The following is a 25,879-nucleotide window of genomic DNA, read 5'->3' as shown; positions in this document are numbered from 1 at the left end:
AAGTGTGAAAAGATTATTGAGCATGTAGGAGGAAGTCATAAATTATGGGGATAATTGTTGAAGAATTTATTTTTAAATTACCTTTTTGAGTGGTTCTGGTCATTCTTTCAGCATGTGTATACTAAGAGTTATAGATACTGTTGACATTAGAACAGAGCAACTAAGACTAAACTGTGTATAAGCTGTGTAAAATAGAATTTTCTTCTGTGCTTACATAGTTCTAGGGCCTAATACCCAACTCACTAGATAAATTACTACTGGCTTAGTTGGGTCCTGGACTTGTATTACACAAAGTAATTCCTTATTAAATCAAGACATGCATGTTCTTTGTGTTGAACTGCTGCTTAGGTCAGAGGCCTGGTGTGTTGTTGAATAACTCTGGACATACTGTGATGTTTGAAGAATGGTATTGTTTGGTTTGGTTTTGTGGGGGTTTTTGTTGCTTTTGCTCCCTGTCCCACCCCGGGCCCCCAAAGATAAAAGCCTTTTGCTGAAATGACTGTTCAGATTTCTGTAATGTGAGTATAATAAATTGATAGAATTAGAAATGTGTGTATACTGTGCATATGTTTTATGTGAAAAGTATTTTTTTTTCCTCTGAAGGCTGTATATCCATGCCGAAGTGAACCAGCCCTTAGTAAAAATGAATTGGTGTTAACATCTGAGTCCATCATGAAGAAGAGTGAATTTCTTTGCTGCCGAGACAGTTTTCTGCAGGTAATTGTCTCACTTTCTTATCACATTGTGACTACCTTTTCCTTATAAATCAAGGAAACTAAATAAAATGGTCTTATCAATCTGTAGGAGCAATGGCTGAATTTTATGCATTAGTAGCAGTAGTGGTTTGTTTAGTAATATATTTCTGTACATTTAGGGGGCAGGACAGGAGGACTAGTAATTTTAATTCTTATTATGGTAGTTGTTCATGTTCACCACAGGAACTTTAGAAATGAGAGAAAAATCTAGTGATCTTTGAGTAGAAGGTGCTGCTGATCTGAGATATCTTGCTGGAATTTCTCTCCATAGCAAGATGGTAGAGTAATTATGTGCTTCCCCTGGGATGTCAGAAATGAAATAATACTTATTGACTCTATGTAGAAACTGCTTAGTAGTGAGTCTCATACTCCATTATTACACATATGTTTTGATATTATCAGCTTTCTGAAAAACTGTTTTTACTCATTTGCTTGTTTTCGTGTAATAGAAACACCAGCTATACACGTACACCTATTTACCTTGCTTTCTTATGATACTAATCCAGCAAAAAACTTCTGTCATATGATGTGCTTTGCTGGACAGGACTTACCTTCTGGGGAGTACTTACATGTCATTTAAGGATGAGTGAACGTTCACCTGACTGCTTGCACTTTGAATCGTAAAAGTCAATTTGTTTGAAAGAGTATTAAGCAATTGTAATATTTATGAGAGCAGCCACACTTAAGACTATTTTGGGAGACAGTGATAAAAATTGTAGAATTAACCTGCCTGTGGGCACATAAAGCTGTTACCTTGATGAACCTTCCAATTTCTGGCAGTGATGAGAACAACATGAATTTAGTGACCTGCTTTTGAAGGGTTTCTTTTTAATAGATCGGAGTGCTTCAGAGCAGACTGTGACAAAACTAGTAAGCCGTTGTTTATGAACCTGATTTGCAATTCCATTGCTAGAATAGAGTTGAAAAAATAATTATATCCATACTTGAAATATGATGTAAATCTTAACTGCATCTCTGAAGGGAAAAAATATGCAATATACTAATATCAGAGTTCGGAGATTAAGCTATTCTTTGAGATGTACATCTTTTTAATCATATCAGGAAAATCTAAATTATTGCTATTAATTTCAGAAGCACAGATGTGGCTACATCACCTTAATGGTAATTAGTTTAACTTAAGATTTTTAAGTTTTAGACAGTTACATTTTCTTCTTTCCTGTTCTTTTTTTTTTTTTTTCTGTTCATCCTTGAAGACATTAACTGAGACAGGTTATGAAAAATATAATGAGGTAATTGTAGCATGTGTGTGCACTGTGTGAACCTTAATGTTAGTGCTTTTTAGCTAAAGATGTGTGTATAGTGCTAAAGTAACTGATTAGCATATATACATTACTGCTTGTTGAATTATAATGTAGGTGTTCATCACAATAATTTACACAATTCCTTTGTAATGCTGAAAACCATGACATGTGAATTAATCCCCATAGTTAAAATTTGAGGATTTTGAGGAAGCTTTCTTTTAGTACATGACTCTCCTTTCTAAAACTCATTCTACAACCTTTAAGGATATTAGCATGTTTTTCTGATGTTCTCCTGTCTCTTCCTCTACTCCTCCCTTCCAGAACAGAGATATTTCTTCTCACTGTTATTTTACCAGGAGATTCCTGTAATGGGTTTATCCACTCTTGATCAGAAAACAGTATGTCTAAATAGCATTTTTCAAACAGACTAGCATTCATTCTGCCTGCACTCTGCCCTCACTGGAGGGAATTCAACTGATGAACAAGCAGATTGTTGGCTGGCACAGTTTCAGTTGTGTTAATATTTTAATGTGTTTGAGTATATTAAGATAGAGGTGAAGGAAAATTTTTGTTTTCTTATTGAAATTGGGAAAATCTTTAGAAACCCTCACAATTTAAACAACAAAAAAAATTCAATCATTTTTCTGTGGTTTTTGGAGATGACAGAATATTGAGTGCTGTGGAGTGTGGTGCAAACATGGAAAATGCTCAGCGCACAGCCAGTCAGTGCTGGCATACGTAGAGCTGACTTAATGGATCTGCCTGGATTCAAATGGATTATTGCTGAATCTTGTGGGATTGTCTGTACTGCTCTGCATTTCAGTGGGCTTCTTAACTGTGAGGATTCTTATATTAGCAGTGCTTCATGTATATAAATGATCCCACCAGCGTAAGTGCTGGGAAACATGATGCAAACACCGGAGCGACTGGGCTTTATACCCTGGCTGCTATTTTGACTAAACATTGGCTCTGTAGGAGCTGACGAGGCCCACATTGAGCCAGAGCTTACTGAGTCAGTTTGGTGCCATTTTGTTAAACAGGTCCAGGCTAAAAGACTTTATAGGTTTAGACTATGTGAAAGAACCAGTGGTTTCTTGAGCTCACTCTGGAAGTTACACAGCTGTGCTCATAGAGGACAGTGTTGCACCGGAGGTGATAGCTCCATAGAGACAAACAGGCTCAGCAAAGAGTGAGCTACATTTTCTTTCTATTTGTAGCATAAATTAATCCATAGTTTGGATAAACTGCCAACAGATAATTGAAAGGTGAGATGAATAGGTCATTTCCTCTTTTAGTTCTTGTGCATGAATAAAGCTTTTGACAATGAAAAATAAATCTCTGCAGAGGTTTATCTTTGATTTCTCACCTTTCTTTTTTGGCTCTAGTGCATGGAAATAATGTATCAATTGAGTACCTTATTTTTACAATTCAGAATGATATATAACGATTTAGTATGCTGGAGGGTTTTTTGGTTTTGGGGGTTGTTTTTAAGTATTTTGGTACTTGGGGACTGTCAAAAGAGGAAAAGTTGACAATAAATAGTTTGCCGTAATGCTGTTTACAGTCCTATCCTGTTTTGATCTTAAGTCTGCCCTTTCTCCATATGATCAAATGACTAAATATTCAGTCAGTATGACAACTTCTTTTGAGGTGGTGGTGGTGTGGTTTATTATTACTGTCCCCTGGTTTTATGTGGGTAGGTGAACATTTAAAAGAATTTAGTCTTCAGTGTTCTGGAGGGAGAACTTAGTGTTACACCTTCTGCCTTCTTCCCCTTACATTCTTCCCTTCCTGCCTTTTCACAAAAGAAGCATCTTTCAAGATAGAATTACTTTTAAAATCTCTCCTTAATGGTTTTCTTTTCTCTAGATTGAATGTTCTGGGTGATCTTCTGCAAGTCCTGCAATATTCCTCTTTTTTTAATGTACCTGTAGTAAAAAAATTAATTTTTCTAATACCACATTATTACTTAACACTTTTTTTAGGAGATAAATCAAATTATCAATTTTATGCAAAGATTTCAGGGTCAAAAACCTTTAAAATGGCAAAATATTTTGTTTGTTAATTAATATTAATTAACTGGAGGGCAAACGGGGCAGAAATGTATGAATGCATCCTGTTGTCATCCAACTGGGGAAACAACTTGAAGCATCCATTCCAGTAGCACACTTCTGTTGTCAGTTCTTTCATTTGAGTTTTGTTCTAGTATTCACAGAAAATAATGTACTGTCTGAAAATACCTTGAATAACCAGTTAAATATTGTTACTTTGAGAATCTGAGGATTCTGTTAGGATGTAATAGAAATGTTTTGATAATGATTTCTGAATTCAGTTGTAAAAAAAAAAAAAATAAAAAAAATATTGCAAGTAATTTTCAGTGCCCAGCTAATGCAGTGGTTGGAAGGAGTCCAGTACTGAGTGCAGAAGATGTGATACTATATAATCATCATCCTCGTTGTCAGGCAGGACTAATTGGGTGGAAAGGGTTTAAAAGAACTCTTAAAAATCAAACTATTCACTCCTCCACGGAGGCTTTCTTAAATCATTGTTGAAGTAGATGGAAGGATTTCTTCTTGCTTTTTGTTTATATTTTGGTTTTGAAAGTCTGTGTTATCGTAATGACTTGCACTGAGTGTACTTTTATAGAAGAGTTTAATTGTGGACCTCATACTTCATGACTTCTAGTGTACATATCTACATCCAAAGCACGTAATGCCTGAATGATGTTTCATAGAAATTTTGGATATTTTTCCGACAGTATTGTTTCAATTTATGTTCCAGTAAAGAATGCTAGAAATACTTTTGGGTAAACTTGGTAAGAGAGTGAAAGACTTAGGTACTACTACACATTAAATGCAATTGTCTGCGAGACCTGTCTACAACATAGAGAAGTTATTTGAACTATGTTAGGTAGAGTCTGATGTGTATATATCACCTTGGGGGGGCGGGGTGTTCCCCCCCAAATGAAGTACATCTTGAATCTCTGAAATCTATCCAGGAGGTGTCCTTTATATACTTCCTGTCATGCCACAGTCTTTCTGCTTTGACTTGTTTTAAATACTGAGAAATGAGTGAGAACGTGTTTGTCAGTATACAGAGAAATAAGAATTTTGAGGGGTTTTTTTGTTGTTAGGTTTGGGGTTTTTTTTGATGGTAGAATCAGTTTTAGTAAGTGATGGGTAGGAAGGAAGGATCAACGAAAGTCAAATCTCTTTTAAGTTTTCAGTGTGTGCTCAGGAAGGATGCTTTTATTCAGCGTGGACCATATTTCATGTACTGCTACTAATTTGTGGTTACACGAGTGAATCTGGTTTGCTAAATTCTAGTGTATGTGTGTGTCTTAAGTTTTGATGTTCCTCTTTTCATATTGTGCATTGTTAATTTATTATTGTAAACATTCCATTTGGAGCTCTAAGCAAGTAACTTACTGCTGAAGACTTCAATATGAAGACCGTGTCTTTGCTTACTGTTGTTTTAATGTAATTTCAGGAAATTAAAAAATTCATCAAAGGTGTTTCTGAGAAGATTAAAAAAACTAGGGACAAGTACGGCATTAATGACAATGGCACAACAGAGGTAAATAGTTTCAAGGGGGTGATTATGTAATTACTTTAAATCTTCGTAAGCTATTGCTTTTCCAACTGTTGTATTCTCTTTTCAGCCACGAGTTTTATATCAGTTGGATAGGATTACTCCAACACAACTAGAGAAGTTTCTAGAGACTTGTAGGGACAAATACATGAGGTAAGTGTTTAGCCTGTTATTTTCTGTCAGTTTACCCCCCCGCCCCAATTCAGTATTTACTGATTTTTTTGCAATCTAGGAGTGTATTTTGCTATTTTTAATATAAGAATGTTGGTTCTGTTGTGAATTCAATACAAATAAAGAATAAGAAACAGTTGGCCTCAGTGATATAAACCTTGCAAGACAAAGGTAAAATGCCAAAAAAAACCCGCAAAAAAAAAGGCATCACCATCTGCAGGTGGGCTTGTTAAGGCAGACATGTTCCCTTTCTCCCCCTCTCACAGGAGATTGTTCCAAACCTCCAAAGAGTCCATGCAAAATGATGTCTGAATAGATCAGTTTCAAATCCATGTGAATCTTAATGGTTATTCTTCACCTACACCATCTGAAGAGTTATGTCACACTTTATGCTAACATGTTCTTGAATCTGTTATGTACTTGTAGGAGCCTTTTGTTTGTTATTCTTGGTCTCCAACAAGATAGTGGTAGTGTAGATGGTTTCAACTCTTACCTGTCAAGAGTTGTTTCATTTAACTTAGACTGCTTGGATTTGTTCATTGGCGTGCAGCCATTGGTGACAGCTGCTTTGTGGCCTCACACTCACCTGCATTAGTTGTTTACTAGTATTTTTTCTTTTTCTAGAAAATTAATGTATACGTAAATTCTTAACATAACTATTTTAAAACAATTACCAGTTTTCTGCTTTCAGTTATTAAGATTACTTGCTTATGTTTGTCTTAAGTGTTCTTAAACATGAATTGCCTATTTTACTGTATTAAGTTGGTTTAGCATACTATATTATGTTGATCTGACAACCGAAAGATGGTACCCTTGGAAAGGATCTCATTGCTATGATGATTGTTTTTGTATTATAGACTGTTGTCATTTTACCAGGAGAAATCTCTCGACTGAGATTTCAGCAATTTTTGGATAGATGTGACATGAATGTAAAGAGGTCTCCAAATAATAGTGAAAACAATAACCTCTATTTAAATAATTTTGTTTTACAGTCACCCAGAATTAATTCCTTTAGATGGTACAAGCTAAATAACTATTAGACAGCTTTTTTACTTGGTAAGAGCTCATTGAGGAAAATGCAAGAAACTGCTATGAGTTAGATAGATTGATTTAGGAAGTGTTATTGTGCCTTAAGTTCAGAGGTTGTATTTGCTCTAGAAAAGCAGATCACATTGCACTCTGTGCAAGCTGAAGAATGCGAACTGCAGGATCTGAACAAAATTGTATGGGAGAATGTAAACCACCCCTCACATCTCATTTTGAGAATACATAGTGTAGTGTAGTGGTCTTCATTCTTTGTTCTGTAAGGACAACCAGTTCTCAAAGTACGTAAATTTTAGAAAGGGGCAAATGTGGGAATGAGCCCATTACATGCATAACTTGAAGGGAAAGTAGGTCATCAGTATAGGGTTTTTGAATAAGATGAAAACAAGAAGACATTAATATCTGGATTTTTTTCTGATTAAAAAGTAATCTGCATAATAATTACTTAAAAGAAGACTTAATAGAGGTCTCTCACGCTTAAACATATAAAGGGGAGTTTTGGATAAGTTAGCATATGGGATTTCCCTGAATGGGCAACCCTGAATCTACTGCTTGATGCTTTGGAGGAAGAGGGCAAACATTTTGTTTTCTGTTGTGGATCTTACACTGCCTCTGTGGAATGTCTGTGTAACAGGGCATCTTCTTGCCTTGCATGAGATCAGTGTCCTGAGTATTGGTGACCTTTTAACCTCTCCCCTGTTCATTAAAAAAAAAAAAAAAAAAAAAAAATTTAACAAACTTCTCATTATCTGCCAGTGTAGTTTGTCTGTGCTTGCTTAGGATTTTATGCCTTTTTGAGTTCTATGTCTCTTTCTGTATTTTTTTATGAGAGAATTTCTTTATCAGGGCACAGATGGAGCCTGGTTCTGCAGTAGGAGCTCTTTGCGCACAGAGTATTGGTGAGCCTGGCACACAGATGACTCTGAAGACTTTCCATTTTGCTGGCGTTGCTTCGATGAACATTACTTTGGGTGTGCCAAGAATCAAAGAAATCATTAATGCTTCAAAGGCTATTAGGTATTAACATTGTTTTGGTTTTGTTTTTTTCTTTTGCTTAAGTGAAACCTGATGGATACATTTGCAATATGTGATAGCATTTCCCTGTTCTCAATAATATATTAGATAACATTGAATCCATGGAATAGCAAAATACGAAAAATCTAACGTCTGTCCAACTAAGTGATACTTAGGGCAGAGAAGAGAGAAGTTTTATTTTCCTGAAAATCAAATGAGGTAAAGTAGTTACTTCCTCAATTTAATATTCCATTAGGTGTCTCATATATTGTGAAACTTTCTGATGTTTAGTGGTAGTTGAGACTTACCTATTCCTAGGTATCCACTTAAATAATACTAGAATAATGTACGCCATGAAAATAGTCACTAGTTTGTTATGTTATAACCTCTTGTGTGTGTGCTTGTTTTTACTAGCCTGAAGTAAATGAACAATAATTTTCTTAAATGTACCTGAGGAAGCTGAAGGTCTCTTTATGTTATTAAATACTACTCTAGATGATGAGATCGGTTCCATAAGGCCACCTGTAACTCAAATTGCCATCTGTAATCTAGCTGAGCAATTTCCTAAGTGGGGTTTTTTTTGTGTGTTTATTCTTTATAGCACCCCTATTATAACAGCACAGTTGGACAAAGATGATGATCCTGATTTTGCCCGTCTGGTTAAAGGAAGAATTGAGAAAACTTTATTAGGAGAGGTGGGAAAAATTGTGTTATTGCCAATGCTTTAAATGTAAACATTAGCCAATTGCTATGGGGCATTTTAACCATATTCACACGCTAAGTATTTTGTCCTTATCTCTTAAAGATTTCAGAATATATTGAGGAGGTGTTTCTTCCAGATGATTGTTTCATCCTAGTGAAGCTGTCTTTAGAGCGCATTAGACTACTGAGATTAGAGGTGAGTTGTTCAGTTCTTATGCAGAATATGCCTTGGGTAAATTCCAAAGGGTCTCTTAATCCTGTCTCAGAAACAGAAGTCAGACCAGTGGAAGTTAAAAAAAAGAAAGTGAACAAAGGATGTCCTGTGGCTGCATTACATCTGGATTCCACACACACACACACACCCCCCCCGCCTTTTTTTTTCCTTGTAAAGTGAATAATTTTTCCTTTATTTGGAAATGAAAGAACATACATTCATTTCTTTGGTGTCTTGCTGAATACAAGGATGCCATTTCTGTCCATTAGGTAGCATATAGGCCAGTACCCTCAGCATGGGGTAGTATTTCATGCAACTTATAAGAGTAATAACTTTTGCTTATTTTTCTACATTACACTTTTTTATATTCTGTTGAAAGACTGCTGTATGTATTTGAGCAGATTTATATATGATAAGAGAGATACCCTGATGTTTGTTGGATGACTTTTGCCACAGGTGAATGCAGAGACTGTGCGCTACTCTATTTGCATATCTAAACTCAGAGTAAAGCCTGGGGATGTTGCTGTCCATGGAGAAGCAGTTGTATGTGTGACCCCTCGTGAAAATAGCAAGAGTTCAATGTATTATGTATTGCAGTCCCTGAAGGAAGAACTACCAAAGGTAAAAACAAAGACTGTCTCATGCTTTTGTAGGAGGTAATCAGTAATAATAATTTGGGGTTCTGTGGTGGAAAGACAAAATAATTCTTGTCAATATTGACAATGGAGATAGTCTGAATCCATAACTCTTAGATTGCAATGCTACTGCTTTACAGCTGAAACTAAGCCTCTGTTGCTATTCTTTATAAATAAAATCGAAGCCTTGATACTTTACTTACAACATTTACTGAAGCATTCAGAGTGCAGCCGTTGTATGAAATAGTTATATCTTCTTCCAGCTGCATCTAGAATTCAACCATGTGACAGTATCTGGCATTTTTTGCAGCTTTCTGTGAGGAGACTGTCTACTTTGGATTTTAAAAATAGTGATACATGAACCTTATTATTGGCAGGATGCCCCTTCAGTTGTGTGGATCTACCACCATTCAGACACCCAGGTCTGAGTGTGAGGATATCTGGCATAAAATATAAAATGTAGGTAATGAGTAAGGTTTATAGTACAGTGTGAATGTCACATTTGCGCTAGTGTATTTAAGAGCAGGAAATCTTATTTCATATTTATTTTAATTGAGCATTTACTCCAAAAACTGGAGCTTCTAAATAGGTTGGAATGCTGATAAGGGTTACCCTTTTATACTGTGTTACTGTACACATCAAAGTTACTAGGTTTTTTTGTTTTGTGAAGGTTGTAGTGCAAGGTATACCAGAGGTTTCCCGAGCTGTCATTCACATTGATGAACAAAGTGGAAAGGAAAAATATAAACTTTTAGTTGAAGGTGATAATCTGCGAGCTGTTATGGCTACTCACGGGGTGAAAGGAACAAAAACATCCTCTAACAACACTTATGAGGTAATGTTCAAACGGGTATTGTAGGTTTTTTCCCCATAACATCTTTATTACAAGTGCTTGTTTGTGTTCAGTTGCAGCAGTTGATATCTAATCAAGCCTGGTTTCACTAATAGTTGTCAGAATGCATTAGCACAAGAGAATAATTCAACTGGCAGCACTGTTCACTTCAAAGAAGCTTTTTCTATAAATATTTTTAAAACAGAGAAATGCAAAAGGCTAGTAATGAAAATGGAGTGTTATCTGACATTAGGTGGTATTTGTTCCAGGAATATACTTATTCCAAGCATTTGGTTCTTCATTAATCTAACATAATCTCTTGTGTAGGTAGAGAAGACGCTAGGAATTGAAGCTGCTCGGACAACCATTATCAATGAGATTCAGTATACAATGGTGAACCATGGTATGAGCATTGACAGGAGACATGTTATGTTGCTGTCTGATCTAATGACTTACAAGGTTTGTACTATGCTTTTTCAAAATGTTGCATTGGCCTGTTCATACAAATTAATTTGACCATGTTTGGGAAAGATGGGTGAGCTAGGGAGATGGAAATCAGTTATAGGTTTAAAGAATTGTACGTTGTACTGACCAGATACTGTTGTTTGTATATCAAACAAAACGCTTAATTAATCTGGTTCTTAGGGGTAGGGAGTACAAGGTCTATCTTGACTGAAAACAAGTTCATATAATGAGTAGGGAATTATAATTTCATATTGGAAATAGGAATCCTAAAAATTGTGGTATGAAAATCAACTGGGTAACCATGCATGCAATTTAAGGCTTGCTGTGCAGAAAACCACATGGGGTGTGGTTCATAGCAGCTGCACTGTTTGTAAGAGTCAAAGGATACAGACATTACAAATAGAATCAGATTATGTTTAGAGTATCAACAGTCTTCCAGAACTTGTTAGTAGAAAATTGTATCTGTTCTTTATTGATTGACTTTCTTTCTTTCACATCTGATATGTTTTTTAGATTTGAGTATGCTTAGTGAAGTAAGACTTTCCACTTTGCCTGCCAGAGTGCAAGGGTTTAATTTGAGTAAAATGGATGAAGGAGTTCTGACTTCTCCCAAAACTGGGGCTTTGTTGTACTGAACTGCAGCAGTCCCCAGGGCTGGCTGTGTGGGGGAAAAGGGCATCAGAGTGCAGTGTTTTACACTTTTTAGGCTCCTAGCATGCATTCTTTTGTCTGTGCTTCTGACTTGTGCTTCTGTGCACAGTCTGTTATAATCAGGATGTTTGTTAGAAACAGAGGCAGAAATAAACAAAGTTAGTGTAAAAAGCTAATTACTTTTTTTTCTGGAGAGCAAAAAAATTAAGATTTAACATCTTTTGTAATCTCCTGGCAGCTGAAGTTGGATTTATCGGTAGACAATAGGCAGTAGCTTCAGCATAGTTGTTCTCAGACCCCACTAAAATTTGTAGCTCAGCAACTAGTTTATAATTTTGTGTTTTTTCTCATGGCCATGTTTCTTTCAATCTTTCCAATACTCCTGCTTTAAAAAAAAAATAATAAAAAAATCTATTAATCATTTATAACAGCTTCTGTTGTGTATGAATAATCACTTCTGTTTTATTTAAATATTGATTACTACCAAACTATTAACCTTCTGGATGTTTAACTGTGAAGCAGCATATTATGACAATGCTATATTGTAGATAGTAACCTTTTTACTTACTACTTGTTTCATGTGTGTGTTAGAATAAAAACTACATTTCTGTTGTTCGCTTGATTTGCTTCTTTAGCAAACATAACTGACCTCCAGCCACTATTATGATAGTCTCTCTTTGGGTTTTTCCATCAATCAAGGGTGAAGTGCTGGGCATTACTAGGTTTGGATTGGCAAAAATGAAGGAAAGTGTGTTGATGCTAGCTTCTTTTGAAAAGACTGCAGACCATCTCTTTGATGCTGCCTACTTTGGACAGAAGGATTCTGTTTGTGGTAGGTATTGCAAATTCTGCTACAGTTTGTGGTCCTTACCCAGCATCTGTAAACCTCTTCAAAGCATTGGATTTTTGCCCATGTTAAGCTTTCTGTTCAGCTTACATGTCAAAAACTTCAGGCCTGATGCTAATCCATACTTCTTAATCCTAGAGGTTTGGTGAATGTTTCTCTACTTCTAATCTCAATCAGAGATCTTGAAGTCAGTTGGACATTTGTTGTATGTTTCTTAAAGTAGACTTGTGTAATTTGGTTTTACTTCTCACCACATAGCTCAGTGCAATACCAGGAAATTTGTCCTGCTATTGGTAGTTCTGTTTTTTCAATTTTGAAAGTTGTATATCTTCAACACCTAGAGCTTATTAAGGAATCTAGTATTTAGGTTTCGTTTTCATTCCTACTAAGAAGTAGAAAGACATATGTGTCTCAGGTAGCATAGGTGAATATCATACTGTGCATAATGATTGCTTATCTGATGATTGTAACTAGAAATAAACAGAAGCACGAAGTTCTCATCCTCTTCAGTTAGTTCTGATGTAAATAGATAAAACTTGCGGGGTGGTGATTTTTTTTATTTAGAAGCCTTGTTTATCAGTACTCCGTTCATTAACAGAACAGAGATCCCTGTCCTGAGAAATTTCTTTTTAAATGTATCAGTTTCAGTTTTAAAGTTAGGTTCATTAATATCCATTGAATCATACTCTCACTGAATTAATGAAAGAATCTGATAAAAGTTTAAAAATATATGTATACATGCACACAAGTGCATGCATGCACATGTACATAGAGCCAAACAAAATTCAGATAGACGAGATTTGTCATGCTCTTTGTCTCTTAATTTTGCATTTCCGCCATGTACTCTAATATTTGGAATTGAAATTATTTTTCTTTTTTTAAACTCCTTTGCCCCCATTCATCCCAGATTTCATTCTCCTTTAAGCTACATACATTTTGGAATGATTTGTTAACAAGTCTCTATCTAGTAGGTTAAACAGAGAAAAGTAGTCAAGCAGGTTTCACCCTCTTCAACATCTGTTTATGTAAGGCATACCATCCTGGAGCAGTAACTGCTCATTTGGGGTTTCTGGGTGCTAATGAAGTATAAAAATATGAATGTATTATGTTAAGGTTTACTAGTTTGTATGTATTTGTAGGTGGTCTTAGAAAGTGTAGTCAATTAACAGTGCTTTGTGGACAGTATATTTTCTGAATCGCTGGAATCTGTTAGAAACCTTTGTGTTACTAGTTTGTATTTTAAGAACTCTGCCACTTTCTGGCTGTCCAGCATTCCACGAGAGTGGGATTTTCTTTTTTTTTTTTTTTTTTTTATAATTTGCCCATGATTAAAGCAAAGATCCTATGGGAGACTGATTCCATCCTGGACAGTAAGCAAAATAAAATGTTTTCTCTAAGTCCCCTCTGAGCTGGTAAAACCTTGTTTTGAATAATGTGGAAACCAAAGATCTTTTCATGTTGCCTTCTATATATATGCTTTAGTTCAAATAAGGAAATGAAATGGACAAAACAGAAAATTGTTGTCTGTCTTCCAAAACTGAAGAGATGATACTGGCTTCCTTGTACAAAAAAGTGCTGTGCAGCTGCCTGACCTGGCCATCACTAGTTATCTCTTTGAATTGATATGAAAAGAAACTCTTAACACACTGATGGTTTTGCATCTGCAGAGCAGGAAAAAATTGCAAACATTGCCAAGAAGAATGAGTATGTACCCAAATTGAACTATAGGTGCTGAACTGAATGGCATCTCATGTCAGTGCTTCTCCTGAATGTGTGGGTATAGTTTTAGACCATCTGACCTTTGAATCCCTTTTGTCTTGTAAGATGCATTTTTCCCCCGGAGAAGATGGGGAACAGCTGATTCCTGCTTTACCTACATAAAGACAGGCATTTTCTTGTGAGAACTGCTGGTGCCACATTTCAGTGGGCAGAGTGGGTTGAAACTAGAGCAGAGGAGTACATCCGGTTCCAGCAGCATCCTCTGTAGAAGCAGGATCAGCAAGTGCAAGCCACTGCTTAGAGATATAGTCGATTTACTTTACCTTTCTGTCCCCTTCCCAAAGAGTAGCCAACTGCACTTAAGAATGGTAACTGAGAGCTACAGATCACTGCTGTGACGTTCATTTGTGAGGAGGTGGTCTGGAAGGGAAGTGTCAAAAATGAACTTTGTAATAAGAGCAGTACAACTGGCTTCATCTCTACCTATCTTCACCCAGCTGAAAGTGAGAGCAGCAGTTCACAGCTGTCAGCCAGATGTTTAGACCTGCACTAGACTGTAACTGGTAGCGTTAAAAGACATTGCACTGGAGGAGTCTTGGATGGTCATTAGAGCGGAGTGTGCTCTCCTGGCGCTTCTGCCACCAATGATATCATTATCTTCACCTGTCTGATACGATTGTCTCTGGCCTCTCGTATACATTAGTCTGAGCAAGTACATAACATACATACACTTGGTTGTTATAATGGCATGTTCTGTCTGAGCATTTCCTGCTATATGTGACTGCGGTCAGATGCTGCAAACTATTATTTTGTCCATGAGGCCAAAGGGAGTTGGGGAGGAAGGGCTTCTAATTGTATACATGGAAGTATTGCAAGGGAAGAAGGATTCCCAAATCTAACTGCAGTTTCCATGGTTCAGAGGTTGGCTCAGCTTGAAAGGTTATTGTGCAAAACCAGATAGATTTTATTCTGCTAGGTATTAGAAAGGTGGTTCCTTTATCTGTGTAACCTGCATGCTGTAGAGGCCTAAATAAACAGTAAGCGACTCCTAAGAATTCTATTTTGCACAAGATTTTTAAGTGCATAATGTTGGAAAATATGTAGTAGAAATGCAGCAATGGTCTAAGAGCAAAAATACAGAATCTTCATTAATATACATCTAAATTGCCAATCAAATCTTGCCAGAATTTTAAGCAAATTGATTTGCATCCTTTGTGCATTCGAAGGTACAGCTATTTATTGTTATTTTCTTAAACATTTACTTGAAGGACAACATTCTTACACTGCTGAGAATGTGTGAAAGTGTCATTTGGATCATAACAGTATGCCGAGGAAGAAAAACCACTGGTATCTGATAGATTGCTTTTAATGTGGAATGTTCTTTGGAAAAGTTGTATACATGAGTAGATGTGGAATATAAATGTGTCAGCACATTTCTGTGAAAATGTTATAGCTATCAAAAATAATTGGGACAGACTAAATCTTTAAATTCAAAACATGCACTTTTTGAATTGTGAAAATGCAAAAAAGTGGTATAGCTAAAGTAGCGGTATGCCTCTTTCACTGGGAAGTTACGGGCATGTCAAGGGAACTTGGCCAGATTTGACTGAAGTCTTAGCACTGTGTCAGAGGATGAACATGAAGTAACTTTGCCTTGCATCTTCTGCTCTCGGCACTGAGTGGAATGTGTCTTCTCCAAAAACAAACCTTCTGAGGCTCTTCCATTGTTAGAGAAGGTGTTTAGGTTAGGTTGCATTTTTTCCATCTAGAATTTAAACAACACAAATAACATATTGATCCGATGACCATAAAATTTACTTTATCTAGTGAAGAGACCTTGATCTTTAACGTGTAGGCTTGAAAGAGATTTGATAGGCAATGCATACAGAATGGGCAAATGAAAACAGTTTTGTAAATCCTCACTTATCAGATGTTCAACATGTTTGGTTTTTTTTGTAGGTGTTTCTGAGTGCATCATCATGGGAATTCCGATGAATATTGGAACAGGACTTTTTAAGCTGTTGCACAAAGCAGATAAAGAATCAACCCCTCCTAGGAGGCCTCTGATATTTGATAATAATGAATTTCATATTCCCATTGTTACGTAGCACTTGGACATAATACAAGATAGCAAAACAAGAAGTAGCAGAAAACATCATTTAAATTAAGAAATGTATATTATCAGTTCTGTATGTCTCAATAACTGTGAATTGGTAAGTGAAATACTATCAAAAAATTGCCCTATTATTTACCACCTGTTGTTACTACAGACCCTGAAAGGAGAGGCTTCTCTGTACCAGAGAGTGGAAATAAAGTGGATTTCAGCTGATAAAATTTTCTTTTTCATGTGCTAGAATTAGATCTTTGTGTTAATGGGTAGAAGTTGTTATTAACTCAGTATTAGACACATCTATTCAGATGTGATCAATAAAACCAAAACTGCAAGAGAGTTCTGTGAGCTTGCACAGAGTGCATTTGGAAATGGCCTCTCAACAGGAGCTGCAGAGGTCAGTCTGTAGCTGTTAAGAACAGAGAGTTCAGAAAGCTAGAACTGAGTGTTTCATTCATTCATACTGAGTTAAACTTCAGGAGTGCTGTTAAAAGTGTTTGAAATATTTGCTCTTTGCTTTTGTTTGTTTAATTGTTTTTCTTTTATCCCAAGTTATCATCCAGTAAATGGTTTTGCTCCCCAGGATTCTGCTTTGGGATGTACCTTCAAGAATCTGCAAATGGTAAAGCTGTTAGTAAATTCTGAGAAGACTGTTACAAGAACATTACAAATTATAAATAGCTTTTAATATTATAGCAGCTGTTACACTGCTGGAATCTGTAATTTACAGCAGTCTTAGTTTTACAAAAGTTTTATAATTGAGCAGGATCATCTGAACAACCTAGTTTTATTTTAATATATAAAGTAGAAATAGAAAGGGAAGCTGTTTTCCTGCATTGCCTTGAAATAATTTGAAAGTATTTTAATCTTTAGCCCACTAGAGTAGTTTTCAGAATGAATATAGATCTTAAATTATTTCGGTGTAGTATGTTTAAATTTACTCTGGTGCTATGGAGGGAAGGTATCTTAGTGTTTCCTTCTCAGCATTGTTTGGATATTCAGTGTGCTCATAACACAGGTCAAGGTTGGAGAGAAACAAAGTAGAGGCAAAAAAGCTAAAGGTGCACACTCATGAAGTAAAAGCAGGCCGCTGGATGATCTCGCATTTGAAAATGAACGAGTTTGAGCTGCAGTTTGTCTTCATGTGGCAACCAAAAGAAAAAGTGTAAGGCTACATTCAGAGGATGTAAGTCTAAAGGTGCCACTGTTTATTTTTTAAATCATTCTCCATGCAGAGAAGACCTGATGTGAAATTCAACATAGGTATTCTCAAATTATTTTGTGTTTTCAATGTGATACTAAGATACACTTCTGCCTAGATTTTGGCAGGTAAAGATTGAGAATGTAACACATTTAGTATCTGCTCTAAAAGCCATATCTATTTTGCTATCTCCCTTTAACAACAGAAATTTCAGAATAAACGTGAATTTTCTTCGTGATCTCAGTGAGATTGCCACTTTCTGTTTTGTCTGTATAGAAGTCTAGCTCTGTTGCATTTTAACTATGTCAGTGTAAGACAGGTAGGCGCCAAATGGAGAGAAAGCCCCTTAACTTTTCCTGTGGATAAGAACTTCATTTTACCATGGGAAATTCTAGTGAAAGTGCTTGGTATTTTTGTGAATAAAGATTCTTCTGAAGGTGTAAATGGGTGGAGTTGGTATTGGAATGAATAACCACCTCTTTTTTCTTTGTCTTTTTTTTTTTTTTTTTTTTTTTGTAAATATAGTGAAATGTGGCTATTTAAATGCTGGGTTTACTCTTTTGTATGTGTAAAAAGTATTCAGTAAATTACATCTGTTATCATTGTCTTTAATATGACAATAAAAAGAGGCAGAGATAAAGAAAATGTAAACCTTGTGTTTGCTTATTGATGCATTATATTTGTGCGTAGTAACTTTATGGTTGACATAACCTCCATCTCCATCATTTGTGTAGTTAAGACATTTGAGAATTACTGAGCTTAAATCTCAGGTATTTACAACCTAAATGAATATGTAATATAAAGCCTATCTTGCTTAAGGTAAATATAAACACATCTTGCCCTCTGAGCAGGCTATTAAGTTCATAAGTATTTCAGCCAAAAATAGATTGTTTACAAGAAATCTGGATTAGTAATTATTGTTTGGGCTTTCTGTACAGTCAGTAAATGAATTAGCTGTTGGATTTCGCTCATAAGCAGCTTTTTTTAAGGGTTACTGTTAACAGTCGAAGATACAGAACTTTGGGGTATTTCCTAAAATTTACATTTTAATTTACATTTTCAAGAAATTTTTTCTGAAAAATTACTAGATGACAGTAGAAGCCCTAGAACAGAACATCCCAGACAGCCAACGTCTTTACATGGAAAAGCAGCACTGATTCATTTATGATGTCTCAGAATTGTTTGTGTACTGCAGTACACAAACTTTACTACAGTAAAAACATTTGTGAAAGTAATGCTAAAATCTCTAGTAATTAGGTTATGGGAACAATTAGGTACTATCATTCAGATTTGATCACCAGATGCCCTTAAAATTTTAAACCGTCTGGCTCCTGTAGAACATAGGCATTGAACTTAGAATAGTAGGGCTGCTGAAGAATCTCAAGTATGAGCTGCATAGCCAATGGTGCAGCAGGCAGGCAGCAAGGCCAGCTGCATGTGGGAGGCCTGAGATGGGAACCCTGATTCATTTTGGTACTGCTGGCAGCACATTTTTAAGGAAGCAAGAATTGGCTACCAAAATTCATTAAGTTAATTATGAATATCCATATCCTGATTTCTAATTTTATCCATATCTTTCATTTGTTTTAAAACAAATGTAAACTTTTGCTTAATTGTCAGGCTTAGAAACTCCTCAGTAAGTCATTATTTATAAACTGATCCTTGATTTTTTTTTTTCTTGAGTCTACTGAAAGTACTGTGTGACTTGCACTCAAACTTGAAAACAGCTTTTTGTCTTGATCTCAAGTAAATGGCAAAGCAGACACGTTGTTCAATTGTATTCTTTGAAGATTAGGAGTTCTGATTTTATGTGTAGTGGGTCAAAGAAAACCCCTTCCATCTCCACTTTTCTGTCTAACAATAGGAGTAGCTGAATAATTACTTCTAAAAATACATCAGTAGATACTTGGAGATGGAGGGATCTTCTGTATGTCTCTCTTTGCCCTAAAAACAAACAAATGAAACCCCACCTTTGGTCCCTCTGATTGGAACACAGAAAATGACCTGCTAGTCTGGTGACAACTCAGATGGAGAAGCCTGGAGGACTGGCAGTAGGTAGAAGGCTGCAGTTAACTGCTGAAGTGCGCTGTTCGTACCAAGGGTTCGGCTGAGCTCGACGGTGAGGGCAGCGTCTCTTCAGCAATGGGAACAGAGCAGAACCTGAGCAGAGGTGTAAGCGAAGGGGGAGAGGACAAAGAAGTCGTCAAATGGAGAAGCTAAGCAAAGTTCTGCTTCCTGAGATGGTTGCAGGAGGGTTAGGTGTTTGCTGTGCAGTGCGTTTCTGTGACGGCTGCGTGGAGGGCAAGATGCAGCTAAGAACATTCAGGAAAGAGAAGCACGTGTCCAGGGGCCGCAGCCATCTGCTGTGGAGCTGGGCAGGGCTGTCTGCGTAGGGTGTGCGGCAGCTGCTGCTGGTGGTCGAAGTTAAGCTGGAATGCTTTTGCAAGCCTGTATAGTATTGCTCTACAATGTATATAGCCTACATAATTTTGACAGTAGATACAGCCTTGATGGGATTATAATTTTTGCAGATGAGGTTTACACTAATTAGCAATCTGTGACTGCTTCACCCATATCGTCTGACAAATTATTCTCTCCCCACAGCATTTCTATTTAATGGGAAGAGTACTTATGGTGGAAGAAGTATGCAGGCAAAAATTGTTAAAATTAATTAGTAAACCAATCAGCAGAGAGCAATTTTGTTCTTTTTATGAAGTGCCTTTTCAAAAAAAAAGTAATAAAGTACTTTCTTAGTATGTTTATCAGGAAACTACTTTACATGTCTCTTATCTGTAGAGAGATAAGAAAACAGAAGCATGTGCTATATAGGTTTCCTGTCATGAATATGGGAAGCTGGGAATAAATCTAGAACTGTGCTGCTTTGGTCCACAGCTTGAAGAACTTTAGTATGGAGGGCAGTTCATTTTTCTGCTTTATCTACGCTTAAAAAAAAAAAAAAAAAAAAAAAAGGAAAGCAAATTAATGCTGTATTTTATAAACTAACTACAAGTAGAATAAAATTTGGTTCCTCCAGGACAAATACTCCTTGATGTCTGACCACTTATACTGAAACAGTGATAAGCTGAAGGAACCACTGCAACAGGTAATTTCTCAATTTTGTATCACTGTACTTGCAAACAGGAATGTCTTTAGAAACCCATAGCAAGCAGGATAAAGATTTTCATAGCATCTGCATATTTGCCTAAATTCTGTGGATTAACTGATTAAAGTTGTATCTTCAAAACGGTTAGCTAAAGCTCTGTATTGAGACCTAGAAAAGACTGTCAGTAAATAAATATGTGGAAAAAACATAAGAAAATAAGAAAAATTGGCTTGTGTTTTTTATATTGTCTAAGAACAGAAAAACTAAAAGGGATCAAATTAGAAAAATGTGTTAATATTTTAATGCACAAATACTTGGCATGTTATTGATATAAATGCATAACAAATTTATCTTGAGAAATAAATACCAAAATCTCACAGGACAATCTGAAAGACTGAAATAAAACAAACCAGTCCTACTACTCTTATATGTCAGTGCTTGTAAAAATGAATTAAGTTTTCCTGTAACTGATAAAATGAAAATTTTAAAACATTCCTTCTAATGAAATTAGATCATATCATCATCTTCCACTAGAGAGCAGCGTTTTGTTTCAAGAAGAGATGTGTTTGGGTAGCAATTCTTTATTTTTCTATTAATTTTTTTTTTTTTTTAATATCAGGGCTGAAATACAACTGTGAGAAGGAAGGTTACCTGTTAAAATCGTATACATGAGGAAGGAAATTAAGGGAATTCTTTTTCTTAAGAAGGAGAAAACAGAGTCCAGGCATGCTTTTTCAGGAATTAGTAAAGACTTGCTTATCTTTTGCCCCATCTGGCTTAAAAAAACCCAACCAACGAACCGAAGTAGCACTTAAGTAGAAGGCTGTAGTCATTTCCAAAGGAACATGGTGAGTTGCTCCCGGCAAGTGGGAGAACAGTGTATTTGTACTGTGAAAGGGGACGTGTCTTTTGTCGCAGCATTTTCCATGCAGCAGTGATTGTTACAATCTGCGTTCATTCTCTATAGTGAGTACTTAAATATAGCTCCAAGAGCTTCTCTGAAGCGTGAAGTTCTGGCAGCTCACTGGGTAGCATCACGCATTCTTCAGCTGCTGCAGAACCCCAAAGCAAGGCTGTATTAAAAACACTTGAAGGTGATGCTGAGAGATGCAAGAGACCAATGTTTAAGACTGAAAATAATATGAAACAGGTGGTCTTCTCTGTGTACAGACAGCTGAAAACAGCAAGATTTATGAAAGATGACTTTCGCTTTAATCTCCAAAAGCTACAGGGATGCCTGTAGCATTGTTAGTTCCTATCATATGTGTAACTCAATACACAGCGGTCTTTTGAGCAAGAACTTGGTATTGACTGGCTGTGCTTAGGGACTGTGTGGGCCATGAGCTTCTTTGAATACAGTGTTGTCTTAACCACGACAGTTTCATCTAGTTACATGTAAAGCCAGTGTGTGCATCAGATGGTAAAAGGTGTTTCTTAAAGCTACGAGTCTGTCTTGTGAGTCCAAGCCTGCAAGATCAGGAATAATTGCATGTTCCTTTTGGAAGCAATGATGGTAGGTGTGAGTGATGTTGCACAGGAATATGGTGGTTTCTGCAGGTGTGGAGGATAGAGGGAAGAAAGCTGAAAAGACAGGGAATGCGAAGATAAGCAAGGGGATATGGAAGCAGAGTAGAGTGGAATTTCATATCTGTCGGGGGGGGGGGGGGAACAGAAAGGTGCCAGCTGGGTAAAGTGACACACAGATAGTCATAATCTCTACAAGGAGTCCCACTGAAGTGATGGAAATAGCTGGGAAAAAGGATGTGTATTCCTGAGAACTAAGATTTTGTCATTTGTAGTGGAGATTACCGTCACTGGCTGTGACAACTGATAGTTAAATCACCATTTGTTCATTAGATGACTATTAATAATGTGTAATAACTCTGAATTATTTCCTTCAGTTATTATATCTGTTTATAATACTCTTTCAACCAACTGTACACAATTACAGCTCCTTAGCTACAGTGATACGCTACAGCTAAGTGCAAAAACTGCTGTGCGTGTTAGGTTCTGGTACAGTCCATGTAGAAGATCATATTTATAATTGGGGGGCAAATAGGAATCTGTCTTTTAGTGTTGATACCTGCAGTTAGATCAGAAGCATTCCTGGAAAATCCTTATCTGAAGAGATTTTAATAATACAGAAGTCCTGCTACTGGGCCAAGATACAGAAATTGCATCAATTAAATTCCTAGTTTTGTGTCTCCTACTAGAAGAGAGGCTATAACATCGATGAAGATCAGATGGATAATTCACTAAAGTTTGGAAAAGAAAGCTGTTCTATATGGACTTTTGTTGTTGTTAAAACAAGAAGAGTATTTGCAATGCATGTCTGCCATCATAGTGCGATGATCTTGTTGATTTCGAAGTCAGATAGTGCAGAGGGCTTTTAGTCCATGGATAAAGGAGGACATGCAGGTGCCTCTGTAACTGTGGCTTTCATGGTCCATGGAAAGCTGGGGCACTCCACAGGATTTCCTACCAAGTTCTTTTCTCATCCATGATGGCTATGTTTTGTCAGTTAGAGACATCGTTGACCAGAAATGAAGCTGTAATGACAGCGGCAGGCGTTTTACTCTCCTTTTTGTGAAAGTGGGTGTTGGTTGGCTAATCTTTCAATATGTATGGCAATTTTATCTGCATGCACCCCTTTGAAATGTTAAATCGTGCAGATTTTTAAAAGCAAAATAAAGAAAATTAATTGCCAAGGAATGCAAAAGCAATAGTGAGACGGTGCCAGAGTCTCACTTTAGGAGTCCCAGAAAAATACCAGAATTAGGTGTGAGACAAAAATTATTTGACTTGATTTGTTCTTTAGGGTTTTGTTGGTTTCTGAGAAGAATTGGTGAGCAGTGTGGTGTGATTCATCCCTTTTTGTAATCCTGTGATACTATTTTCTCTTCTGTTACTTCATACAGGAGTTGCTTCTTGAAGTCCCCTTTTCTACAGAATGAAATCCTTCAGCCTGAGCAATATACAGTCACAGATAGGGGATTGTTTGTCTCAGGCTGATTCATAGCATCTCTGTTGTAAACCACTGATTGCCTTTTGAGTGACGAGAACGGCCTTGGCCGTATCAAGATGCAGGCTTGACGCACCAGCGGCGACACTGTGTGACTCGTTGCCGAAGGGCGCAGTGGGTAGGGGGTCTCTCTCATGCACACGCTGGAAGGAAGGACACGCCTCACTCCCCACTCTACCCTGCCCCCTGCACTTTTCCAATGCAGTGATGCTAAAATGTTTGCTGTGTGTGTAGGTACCCGGACAAGCCCGCGCAACAGCTCATTCCCTTTCCCATATGCCATTATTCCAGATTTTCAGCTCGCGCAGATATTTTCCAGTTACATCAGAGGCTTCCTTTAAACTTCCATTTTTAAGAAGATACTTAGTTCTTCTGACTTATGCCACTGCCACTGTGCATTTTCTAGTTCCCCTTTACATCTCTTTCTTTCTCCTTCTCCTTGTTTCTCACACGGATTCCTCCCTTCTGGGCCCATAGTGACTGTCACTGCTGGTGACATCGCTTCCCCGCAGCAGTGCTATGTCAACCATACTGTGCCACTGGCTGGCTTCAACTCAGCCATGCAAGGTTACTGTGAACCTTTGCCTGGAGGAAAATTAAACCACTCAAGGAAAAAACATCTCCTCAGCACATCTGGATGTGGAAATTTACTGCCATCGAAATTACAATTATGGTCAAATAACTTCTGAAAAAAATGACCTTATTATATAAGAGAATGTATTCATACTCTAAACTGAAATGAAGGGCATCCTGCTTCATGTGACTCTGTCAGCACTGAGAACTGTTTTCAGCTGTTTAATTCTCCACTTACTTTTCTCTTTAGCCTGTTTCTGGTCCTTCCCACTTACCTGATGCCAATGTTGTTTCCCTTGCTTGTGTTTGTGTGTATTCTGTTGAGAATAAAAATAAGGAGAAGCGATGATCAGCACAGCAGCTTGGTAAGTGGTTGGCACATGTAGAATCAGTTAACTGTTGCTGCTGCACTCTTGTATGACCTGGGGAAATCTTTAGGCTCTCTGTAGTTTAGATTCAGTCTATTGAAGACTATTAAATGATAATAGTCTCTCCTTAGCAACATGGTTGTGAGAGGAGATGATAGAATCATCAAGGTGGTGAAGGGAATGTGCTTGTGAAAACTTACATGCTGTACAGAAGACTTAGTAAATGGCATGTACTTGTCTTCCTAGGTTTTTATTGCAAGGATGTGTGGATTAAATAATGTGATTAGCATCTGCTGTGTATAGTTCTTTTTATTCTTTCATCTTCCAAAGAAAGCGGAAAAAGGCTAGAGGTTGCTGCTCTTGAAGTCAGCTGCAAGACAGACACTGACTTCAGCAGGAAAAGGAGAGGGCAAAGCAGTGAAGTTCTTTGCTGCCATTAATATTCTTGGAGGGGGATGGTGGCAGCTCTGAAAATGAGTTAAGGGAAAAAAAATTCCAACAGTACAAATAGGCCATGGTAAAAAGGATCATATTTGGCTTGCCTTGCTGATGAAGTATATTTATCCTTCATGGAATATCCCTAACAGATTTGGAGGCTTTTTATTTCAGTTATTCTTTTGCACAGTATTTTTATTACCAAATTGGGGCTTAATCCAAGTCCCCTGGAAACCAATTAGAGAACTCTAACTCGGCAGAACTAGATGAGCTTTGATATATGCGTTATATTAAATATTTCTATCCATCAAACTCCCACCAGTTAATGCATCTTCATAAGTTTCATACAGTTGCACAATGCTTCTCTAAACATCATTGCTGCAGACTTGATCCAGAAAGAATCATTTTAACCTAAATCCTTTTTAAGGCTCCCATGCTGCTCAGGACTTTGTCTCAGATGTTTCTGCTTATTCTGGGCCATGCTGTGTATGTTCTTTTCCATTTAGTGTCGACGTGGGGTTTTTCTGTTTGTTTTGGGAGTTGTTTTTTTGTTTGTTCAATTCTGACAAATCTTGGCATTTATAATAATTTAAGTTCCAAATTACTTTTATGGCATTTCTTTTTAAAAAATACTAGTCAACTTGAACTGTTGAATGTTTAATTTTTACATTTGTGTTATGAGGGGAAAAAAATGCAGATGTGTTGAATATTTGTAGCTGAGTTTAAACTGGATGACCAAATCTTGTGGAAGCTGGTAATGCAGCTGCTACTGTGCCAAGCTGAGACATTATTTCATTTTGGAAGTCTCCGATGGCTTTCCCATCCCTGCCAAAGCATGTAGACTGCCGCAGAGACTGTATTCCTTTTGCCTTCTGAATTAGAGTGTAACTTAGGAGTTGCTTCATTTCATGTTAGTTACTATTTTCAGAACTGATTTTAGTTAAGTCTAGTATTTTTGTCATATTAAACACTTCTCAGTCTTTAGCTGCATCTTGGCCCGTAGTCCGCTTTGCCTGAGCAAATTGACTATAGGAAGTTGTACAAGGGTTTCTCTTTGACTTTATTCTCGCTCTAATCCCAGTCTTGTGTTTACCTCCTACAAAAATAATTTCCCCCTCCTGCCCAAGGAATATCCTGCAATGTTAAAAGTAAAAATTTCTTCTCA

General features: G+C 36.9%; 1 protein-coding gene across 9 annotated transcripts in view; it reads left to right on the top strand.

Annotated features, from left to right (window-relative positions):
- POLR3A (RNA polymerase III subunit A) overlaps window positions 1-17,864 on the top strand; it is a 40,376-nt gene extending 22,512 nt beyond the window's left edge. For 3 of the 9 annotated variants that reach the window (XM_041127144.1, XM_030029776.2, XM_030029780.1), the window contains 12 exons: window positions 604-717; window positions 1,970-2,005; window positions 5,507-5,593; window positions 5,679-5,761; window positions 7,670-7,840; window positions 8,439-8,532; window positions 8,643-8,735; window positions 9,210-9,374; window positions 10,059-10,223; window positions 10,548-10,679; window positions 12,036-12,168; window positions 15,862-17,864. In XM_041127144.1, coding sequence (XP_040983078.1) covers window positions 604-717; window positions 1,970-2,005; window positions 5,507-5,593; window positions 5,679-5,761; window positions 7,670-7,840; window positions 8,439-8,532; window positions 8,643-8,735; window positions 9,210-9,374; window positions 10,059-10,223; window positions 10,548-10,679; window positions 12,036-12,168; window positions 15,862-16,010 — 1,422 coding nt within the window. In that variant the 3' untranslated portion in view covers window positions 16,011-17,864. Of the gene's footprint in view, window positions 1-603; window positions 718-1,969; window positions 2,006-5,506; window positions 5,594-5,678; window positions 5,762-7,669; window positions 7,841-8,438; window positions 8,533-8,642; window positions 8,736-9,209; window positions 9,375-10,058; window positions 10,224-10,547; window positions 10,680-12,035; window positions 12,169-15,861 lie in introns of those variants that run through there. The other 6 variants (XM_030029779.1, XM_030029777.2, XM_041127145.1 and 3 more) reach the window with 4 other exon arrangements.
- The last annotated feature ends 8,015 nt before the right edge of the window (window positions 17,865-25,879 follow it).

Source organism: Aquila chrysaetos, chromosome 11 (assembly GCF_900496995.4).
Source record: "Aquila chrysaetos chrysaetos chromosome 11, bAquChr1.4, whole genome shotgun sequence".
NCBI lineage: Eukaryota > Metazoa > Chordata > Aves > Accipitriformes > Accipitridae > Aquila > Aquila chrysaetos.
Note: the sequence above shows the minus strand (reverse complement) of the source record. Positions and strands in the feature narration are given on the sequence as shown.